A 10,098-nucleotide genomic window follows, 5' to 3' on the forward strand; every position below is an offset into this window, starting at 1 on the left:
GACCTCACTGACATTTTCCTCACTATTTTATTAAAGCTTTGGTCAATATTCACTTCCACTCGCATTCATTTAATTGATTCCTGTGTGACTGATGAATTAAAGAAGATTAAAATGATGACATTTTGTTGTGAAAACCATTCATTTCACTAGAATCGGCAAAATCAAAGAATCCGCTCAGGGAGGCGGAATTAACACACAAATTCATGCGTTGGAGCTAATTAGTTGTATAGCACCATTCACTTTTATTTAATCTACAATATCAGAGGAAAAACTGTTCCACAAAAGAGCAATGGTTTGCTGGCAGTTATGAGACAATGATTGATGGTACAGATACAGCTTTTGAATAAACTGTGTGATCGTATTGTCTCGTCAGCAACAAGCTAATGAGTTTGCTAACTGACCGTAAGCAAGCTTGCTAGCTTGGAGACTTATATTTTACCTCTTCGGTAACTTTCTATTGAAAAACCTGGTGAACTGTACACTGGTAAATAAAAATGCTATTGTGACAACTAGTGCTAGCCTAGCTGGGCTGGCTAGCGAGCTAACCGTTAGCTCCAACCAGTCCTGCGAGTAGTCACCATGTCACAAAGTTTCTGGCCCCACCTATTTTGCATGGAACAGCAAATGCTACTTTGTGGTGTGACCGCCGCTTTCGTTTTCTTGTAAGGGAGGGACAACTGTAGTTTAGTGAGCTCCACCCACCTTAAAACTCAGCAGAGGTCTAATCTAATAAAATAAATGAAAAACACCTGTGTGGGTGTACAGGGCCTTTGAAACCTGATTAAATCCTCTGTTGAGTTTATGATAAAAGGACAAATTTGCACCACTGTTTTTCTTTCTTGCTTCAGTGTGGTTATTTCCATTATCAAACCCATCTCATCTTCTCCTCTAAGAGGGGATAAAAAGTAATGAAAGTAATGCAATGAAACTAAAGCCAGAGAAAGAGAAACATTACTCTCTGCATGCCTCTGCAATCTACATTTCCTCAGGGCTTGGTGTTGAGGCAGGGGGTGGACACAGACTGGAAGTATGTGTGTGATTTTGGTGGTGCCGTGTTCAAACTTTGATACACGAACACTGCGTCTTTCCTCTGCGGTATTAAGAAACTTTAGTACATCCAAATTGATTTCAAATTTAAAACTCAAATTCGTGAAACATGAGAGGAACAATCTTCATTAATAATAATTGCCCTGAATTGTCATATGGTTTTACATATGTCCGTACATGTTATTTTTGTTGTCTTCCCACTTTAATGCTTAGATTAACCTTTTGGAGCCTAGGCCGATTTTTAGGCCCTCAGCTCGAAAATAGCATACCCATACGATAATGAGTGTAGCGTTGCAACTGTAAGGGCTATTAACACTTGTGAGATGTGTTGATATGTGTAAATATCAGTATATATGTTACTGGTTAAGAGTAGATTAAGATGGCACACAGCACAACTTGAAAATTCTAATTTTCGAATGGAAAAAAAAGCAATTTCAGGATATTTCTTTATTAGAAATCATGTAGGTCCAAGCTTTCCAGCTCTCCCAGATCATAGAACTATATGTTGAGGGTCTCGAAACAAATTTTTACTTTGATAAAGTGAAGCTTTATCTAGTACATCTTGATCTAGTACAGAGAGGTCAAACAAGGTCAACCAAAATGTAATTTTGTTCCAGCTGTTTCATTATATACATACTTATATATATACTATATAATTATATATTTCACTTCTTGTATCACTAATAGTGTTCAATCTATCCATATGCAGCAGTTTGGCATCATTTTGAGAGCCTGGATCCTCTCTGAGACTGTTAATGTTTGTCATGCATGGGATTTTATCGTCTGAATTTCTCAAATCCGATTTGCTGAGACGTATAACCCTGCCCCTTCCGCTAGCAGGCACACAAGGCACACGACGGCAGCGCCAGCGCCAGCTTTGAATTCACATAGAGGATGATGAGCTGCGCAGATAGACAGTAAACATGAACAGATAAATTATTTTTTTTGCTACAGAACATCTCAAAGTAAGGAGCTGGTTTATGATGTGATCGATTATGCAGATTATGATGATGGCTTTGTTTTGTAAGTAAAACTGCAAGGCTGTGTCGTAGCGCAATGTGACAAAATGGTGGCTGCGACCGTCTGGTTGCTAGCGATCTCCGGAGCTAACGGGTGTTAGCATTGAATGAATTTTTCAAAACGTTATTGGCATAAATGTGGCGAGTGGGACTGCCTAGGGGGCGCTATATCGATTGTGTTACTTGGTATTACACGTAGCTTTGTCATATGTTGTGTTTGGAGTGTGTACAAACAGCTGAGATGACTTTGTAGCGCAGGAGCTGCAGTTTGAGCAGGTATGCGGCATCATTATATTCGTTACTGATGAGTGCACGTTATGAGTGGATTCATTTTTGGATGCATGCTCCGCCCCCACTGGCGGGGGCGCTCGGCTCCAAGAGGTTTTAAAGGTAACACTGAACATATTTTACATCTGCACACAATTTAGGATTTTTTTAAGTAGCAAAGCTGGAACCCGGGAATAGGTTTGACATTTTTGCTAAAGGACTAAAATCAATAATCAAGCTTTTCTGTCAGTTGACTAATCGATTCATCATTGCACCTCTAGTCAGCAGTACAAGGATGTCTGAAAACCTCAGTCTGCAATGAACAAAATGTCAAAAGTCTGTATGCATCTACTCAACTACTTTTCTCTGTCAGAATGTGGTCAAAAATGGCTGAAATGATAGAACCTTTTTTAATTGTATCATCATCCTCATATCAATAAATGCAGTAAACAGTTTAACACAGACCCAGACCCTGAGTCAAAAGAGCTCCATTGAGGATAATTTCCCAGAAAAGACACAATCTAAATCAAATGGATAATTACGGTGCAGTGTTTCAGTTAACAACTCAAAACTCCAAAGAAACAAACTTCCCATTATCGGTCTGTTGGGACCAGGACAATCTGCTGCCCTGCTGAAGGATTTTTAATTTGGTCTGTATCATAACCAGAACAGAACAAAGACCAGAAGAGCTGAGTTGATGGCTATTAATCTCCAGGGTTGAACTTTCACAGCCTGCCCGAAACATTGGTTTTCTTCCTCTTTTTTAACACATACACACATATCCGAGCACACATGCAGGCACACTCAGCTGGACATGATGGATGTCCTCTCTTCCCGTTGCTTCTCATCATCTCAGTGTGTGCAGCAAAGAGAGGAATGGAGAACACACTTCCTACCGATCCCATTTGAACTCCCTCTCTCTCCTCCTTGTCTGCTCTGCTCTCCTGTTTCTCTTTTTCACCTTCCACATCATCTATACTTGATGGGCTCTAACAGACTGACTCAGTCCTGCCTAAATAAATAAACCCAAATTAGTTTCATCGATTGCAGTACTCTATTGTGACTGGTCAGCCCTTGAAAAGATGATTCCTTCTCGGTGTTTATCTTGCTACTAAAACATCTCCAGCTCTCATTTGTTTTCAGTCAATCTCTCAGACAAGGTATTCAGCCAAATATGAAAAAACATAGTTAAAAATAACTGCAAAAACTAATGTCCAATGCTTAAAATTGGCTCAGCAAAAATCTAAAAATACACTGCTAAGATGGGAATTAACAAACAAGATATGAGGAGTGTCACCAACGAGGCAGAGCACAGACCTCTTTTTCTGTGTCTATCAACATTAGGTGGTCAAATAGGGACGTTAGCACCTTGTTCACCTTTCAGGTAGAGACTTCCGACAAAATCTTCAAAGTGTTTGCAGACAATCAATGTCAAGTCCCATAGTGGGAAATTTGAAAATAAATATATATTTATGCTGCATCATTTCACTGTTTTCTTGTAATGTGCTCAGCTTCATTTATGCTGTTCAAGCAAGCTGGTTTGAAACTGATTTAGACCCCTTGCCAAAACTAGTTGCATTTATTTATTATAATATTTATTACTTTTTTTAGCCTGGTATTTTCTTGAATTAAGATACTTCATATCTGGCTAAAGGGGGGGGGGTATATATATTTTTAAGGCAAATACCTTAGTAGTTTCAAATGCTAAAATGCTGTACTTGACTGCTGGTGGAAACCTATGACCCCCAAGACTAGATATTTAGCTGATTAGCTTTTAATATATAAAACAAAGATTAGACCTTTGCAAGAGTGCAGTCAGAGTCTCTGTGACTTGCTTTTCACAACATGTCGGTTGAACTAAAGTCAACATAGAAGCAACAGCTACCTTGAAGGATGGACACCAATCTAAAACATCTGGAGTGCTCTGGAAAATGGGAAAGACTGAAGAAATAGTAGAATATAAGTTATCTCTTGTTTTATAAAAGCATGGTGTGGTAAGCTTTGCTTCTTTTGCAAACAAATAACAAGCATGCTGAGAGATTAAAAGCTACCATTGGTTGGACTGATTCTGTGGCTGTATTCCGTACCTCGAACACACTGAGGGCGAAGGGGTGTCCCAGGTGGTGATGGGAGGACAGCAGAACTTTGCGGTTGTCCCCATTCAGATCCACACTCGACAGCAGGTGCAGCTTGGAGTCCACCCAGTAGAGACGCCTGTTAGACAAGTCTGAGAAGATGGAGGAGGAGGAGAGAGAGAGAGAGAGAGAGAGAGAGAACAAGACCAAGGAGGGAGAGATGGAGGGAGAGAGGTCATTGCTTGAGAAAAGGCCTAGGGTGAGAGGTATATGAATGTAATGGCTCAGTAGCCACACCATCAATCTTCTTTGACGTGACGGCTGAGGCCCTGCACTGAGAGAACACAGATGTGATTGTAATATTGTCGGTTGACTTCTTTGCGGGGGAAAATATACGTGCCCTTGAGCAAATTGATTAGTCTTGCTGGACTCACGTTAAAGGAACATTTTGCTGTTCTTCAATTCTATCACCATGTATCGGCCCCCAATGCTTTTTTTCTTTAGGACATTTTTGTGCTCCTGCTATAGACCACAAAGTAATGCTGTGGTGAACATTTATTTTATAGTTAGATATTATTACTTAATGATTTACTTATTATTATTACTACATATTTTTGTAATAGGCAAGTCAGCTGACTAAACTTTAAAAAAAGGATCTGATTCAACATCATCATCTAAAAAGAACAGAAAAAAAATATTTTCATTCACTACTTCACCTCTCCTGACTGAGACAATCAACTGTTTTGTTCGCTGCTCTGTATGAAATCAATGACCAAGGGAAAATACTCCCCCCCCCCCTTCTTTCACAGCGGTCTGGCCAACTCTCTCATTCGCCCTACTCTAGAAAATAATTTGTTTTCATACAGATGTAGTGACACCTCAATTCCACAGAGTGTGGCAACTGCGAGACTCTCTTTCTCCTCAGGCAAGGGCAGTTGAGAGAAATTGGCTGGTGCCACGGAGGGAGATGAAAGGGATGATGGGAGGTATTGACGGCACAGAGCGTCAGGCTTATTAATTCGGCCGGTGTTCGCTGGCTTGATTGATGAGAGCCAGACACAAACTGAGCTATAACAATAAGAGCTACTTACGGGTTGCAGCGCCCCTGGACTGTTTTCTTCTCCAAGCCCTTGCTGTTTGCCTCTTTGTTTCTTTCCCTCTCTCTGTCTCTGTGGTCGTCTGTTTCTTTGTGTTGTATTTACTCAAATCATTTTTTCCTCTCTCTCCAAAAGCATTATCAGCATTGTAACTGTGTTTATAAAGCTGCTCTCAGAGCTGATTGATTCTCCCTTCCCTGTATCATCTTATAGTATTTGTTTTTCTGCCTTCTCCAATGAGCCTCGCATGGAAAAAGTTGAATGTTTTCTGTCCCTCCTTACCCAGGGTGATTCCATTAGGCCACTCGATGTGTTCAGACACCAGAACTTGTCGGTCCACTCCATTCATACCAGCCTTCTCAATTTTGGCCTGACCACCCCAGTCTGACCAGTACATAAACCTGCGGAAAGACACATTCAGTACCAACCAGTTAGACATGAACGACTACAATTCAGTAAAACAGATGAAATGTGCAATGTCATAGTCAATCTTTGGAACACAACTAATATGCGACCGAATCTACTGTACTCTATCACACAATGTCCTTGTCTGACTCTCTATCTCATTTTCTCTACAAAATCAAATTTTACTTCTGAAACTTTGAAGACACTAAAGGAAAGTTGATACTGTGCCAAACTGCTGGTACTGGAACCTAGGACCACTTTTAAATGTGTGTGTGTCTGTGTATATGTGTACAGTTAGGCTTCATTTCCATGTATTTCATGCTACAGCAGTCTAGCATTCTAAAGTTGTGAAAAAAGTCCTTTTGTGAACATAATTTAGACAACCTGTCTTTTCCCACAGGCTTGTCCAGCCCATCTCTCACTCCCGCTACCTCCATCCTTCCCTACCCTTTCCCTCAACGCCTTTGCCATCTCCTTACGCTTTGACCTTTCATCCAAATCCCCCCCACCCTGAAACCTCTCCCACTCACCCTTGGTGTGGATCGACTGCGATGGCCCGCGGCTCGCTCAACTCGGTGGCTATCAGCACTTTTCTCTTCCTGCCGTCTCCTGTGGCGACGGAGATGCTCTTGTTGCCAGAGTCGGTCCAGTAGATGTTCTTGTGGACCCAGTCGACGGCCAGGCCCTCGGGGGAGTTGAGTGAGTCGATGAGAGTTAGCTGCTGCGACGAGTCACTGGCCTTGTTGATGTAAGCACTGTTGAATGGTAGAGAACATCCGTGTCAGTCAGTGATATGGGAATCATGAAATGACCCAAAAATTTAGGAACAGGCGTAAAAAAGGCAGACACAGGACAATCACACAAGTTGCACTTTGCTAGTTGTCTGTCTATGCTGGTCTCCTTTTCTTGTGAAGAAAGACTTGAGTGTAGTACGGGGCTTTGATACCTAGTTGCACATGTTGGGGAACAGGCGTTCTTTACTCAAGATAATGCCATGTCAGGGGCACTTAAACCTAACACCTCCAAAGCAAACCTCAGTCCTCCCACGAAACATCACCTCCCAGGGAGAAATAGTCTGTCATTTTCCATCAGTAGCTTACAAAACAACCTGCCACTTCATCTGTTTTTGTCCCTCTCCCCCTGTGTGTCTTTCTGTCTCTTGTCTTTTCAATCTGTCTCCATTTCCCTCTTGCTGTCCACTAGTTGTCTGTCCAATCTTCTGTCCCCATTTATGCCGTTCTCTTTTCCCTTCCTTCCTCAACATCCTCAGACGTACAGCACATAATTATCTTCACTATATAGATACAGGCATATAAAACAAGACAATATAAGACAACCTTGTTAGAAGGTTGGGAAATGCAATGTCCCAATTTATACCCCGTTGTCACATTTTGGCAAACCGTACCATAATAAAGACGAGAGGTACGGAAGGGAGAAGCAGCTTAACTAAAGGCTGGTGAGGTAGTTGGAGCGAAAGATGAGGTGGAGATGGATGAGTGAGGGACTTGGAAGCAGCTTGCGTTGTTAATTGGCTGTGTTACTGTTTTCCACCGCAGACATCTTCATCTGTGGGGGTGGGGGGGAGTTAGCCTGCTGCCGTCTTGTGATGGATAATCTAAGGTGTTTCTCTCATGTCCCAGGGTTAATAACATGGACCCAACACCTGTCTCACACACAGCAAATTAAAATGAGGTCTGAAGCAAACTGGACCTGGATGAAATCACTCATGTCATTGGTGCAACAGTGGTCTATTTAGGAACTGTAAATGAAGGACAAGCGGGGGATACAAATGATAAAACATACCACCCTGTGACTTACATCCTGTATTGCAACTCAAAGTCAGTGAGATTCCTTGTTCAATATAATAATCACATCATAATCTTTTTTTACAGACCTAGTGTAGATTCTTGTGGGAATATCATGCATAAAATATAATTACTTGAAGAGAGTATTGTATTATTTTTTACGTCCTTGTTTTTAGTTACAACTATTCAGATAAACTGTCACGAACAGGTCAGAGGGATGAATAGAAGGCAGTTAGAAAAAAGACAGGGACAGACGGGTCTAAGACCACCGAGCAGATTGCATCTTTAATTGGCTGTATTATTGTTTGCAACAAACATCTCCATCACAAGGAGGAGTTAGAAAGTCATCGACCCGTAGCTTGCTAATCACTATGAATTAGTCTGGAAAACCACACCGTCGCAGTGAGGGACAATGAGGATGAATCACTTTTAAATACACAACTATTTCTATTTGGTAAAATGCTCCTAAACAGAAGAAAAAGTACAGCACTGGAAAGTAAGTAATGCTTGGGTAAAAGATGCGATCAATCATTACGATTCAAGGTAATCAGCTATTTAAAACGGGTAAGCATTCTTGACACATTATATATGAGAAACAAAGTAATAAAGATGTGCAAAGAACAACCACAGTCAACTCAGAAGTTCCTGTTGCATTTGCTAAGAGCAGTAATCGAATGTTCTTCACAAAGATGCTCTGATTTATAAGTTGTTCATCTCCGTTAGTTGACTTACATCAACCTGAACAGCTGCATCACTTTCATCCGCGCTTCTCACAAGTTATCTGGCCATTTTTCATTTGCTATAAGTTGGCTGCAGAATGGAGGAAGACGACTTCACCATTCTCAATCCTGCCAACAAAACTCTGATTGGTCAATTGTCAAGCTTCAAATTGTCAATGAGCACCAGACCTGTGCAACTCGCTGAACAAATCAGAAAAGTGGGACGGCAATTTAGAGATCTGTACAACCAGGCAAGGTGAATGGAGGAATACTCTGGAAAAATGTAAATGTGTATTTTGGCACTTGTGATATAGCTGTCATGTAGCATTTTGCATTTTGTCTTTAAGAAGGCCATGGGATTAAAACTATTATGCTGATGAACTATCTAAAGGAGCAGCAGATGATCTCAAAAATACTTAGGTATACTGAGAGTTTCAGATCGTATTACAGTCCTTCAACATTATATCATGCAACACAAAATGAGCAGCATAAATGCACTGAGTATACTTTTATGCTTTTGGATGTAAAAATATAAATTTTTTCTATGTATGACAGGGAGGCAAAAACAACCAAGAACAACTCAGATTCAACTGTACAAATTCACTTGTTGCTGGCCATGTAGTGTCTTTGTGTGTGTTTGTTTGCTGCTTCCAAAGAAGAGTTCTCCATTACGAATGAGTTCATTTGTCCTTGCTCTGTCAGAAGCCCTTGAGTAAATCACTGAGTTTGTGTGGAAGTATGCAGATGTGCGTGTCTGTGTATGCAGATGAGTAATGGTGGTGATTATTGAGGCAGTGAAATTAGAGAGAGCATATGGCTCAGCTGAGATGATAGAAAGCCCCTCCCACTACCTGCCAGCCATAGGGGGGAAACACACACACACAAGCATCATATACCTACAGTATTGTGTGTGCATGCGCATATTGCATGTGTGTGAAGGACAAACAGTTCCACCTTTTACTGACAGATGACACAGCCCTCCAGGTGTGACACACACACAGACGCACACGCAAACGCACACATACACAGCCCCCAGGTGTACCTGTCTCACTACCAGAAGTGTGACAAGTTGAAGCAGACAAGATGGATGTATAGAGGAGAAACATGATGACAGAATGGCTGAAGAACAAGGAAAGAGCATTATTCAAACTAGTAAAGTCCTGATTCTGCACAATGCCATTCATGGTTTTATGCAGGCTTTAATGCTATTGATAAATACTTGTTGTTTACATGTCCAACCTTCATCAAATGTTATGGCAGACAAATCGCACAAATCACATGTACTTTTCATCTTGTGTGTGTGTGTGTATACCTGTATATTTTACGATGATATAGATCACACCAGAACATCTTGTTGGTGGACACGTCTACATCCAGGGCCACAGCGTTCTTCAGCGTGGGAACCACCTGTATGTATTCACTCTTCAGCAGGTCAATGCGACGGATCTCATGACGGTTGGTGAACATCAGGTACGGACTCTTTCCTGATGGAGAGGGAAAGACATTTACATCACAATCATGTGTGAGCGTGTCTCCTGAAGAACCTTTGCTGCCATTCATTTCCAACTTGACATGAGCGGAGTTGGACAGATCGGCCTCAAATCTCAGGAGATGTGTCGATACCATGTGCAGCCATTAACCTACTATTGCAACCCCAAAAGAGT

The 10,098-nt window shown here is 41.3% G+C and overlaps 1 protein-coding gene across 6 annotated transcripts in view; it reads right to left on the reverse strand.

The window, feature by feature from the left end:
* The window catches only part of lrp8 (low density lipoprotein receptor-related protein 8, apolipoprotein e receptor), a 165,792-nt gene that overhangs the window by 21,157 nt on the left and 134,537 nt on the right, over positions 1-10,098 (reverse strand). For all 6 annotated transcript variants that reach the window (XM_068707665.1, XM_068707662.1, XM_068707666.1 and 3 more), the window contains exons 10-13: positions 9,747-9,918; positions 6,441-6,665; positions 5,788-5,906; positions 4,421-4,560 (exon numbers count right to left, since the gene is read on the reverse strand). In XM_068707665.1, coding sequence (XP_068563766.1) covers positions 4,421-4,560; positions 5,788-5,906; positions 6,441-6,665; positions 9,747-9,918 — 656 coding nt within the window. The remainder of the gene's footprint in view (positions 1-4,420; positions 4,561-5,787; positions 5,907-6,440; positions 6,666-9,746; positions 9,919-10,098) is intronic.

This window comes from Cebidichthys violaceus, unplaced genomic scaffold (assembly GCF_023349555.1).
Source record: "Cebidichthys violaceus isolate CVI_PGR_0920_01 unplaced genomic scaffold, fCebVio1.0.p SCAF_13, whole genome shotgun sequence".
Classification (NCBI taxonomy): domain Eukaryota; kingdom Metazoa; phylum Chordata; class Actinopteri; order Perciformes; family Stichaeidae; genus Cebidichthys; species Cebidichthys violaceus.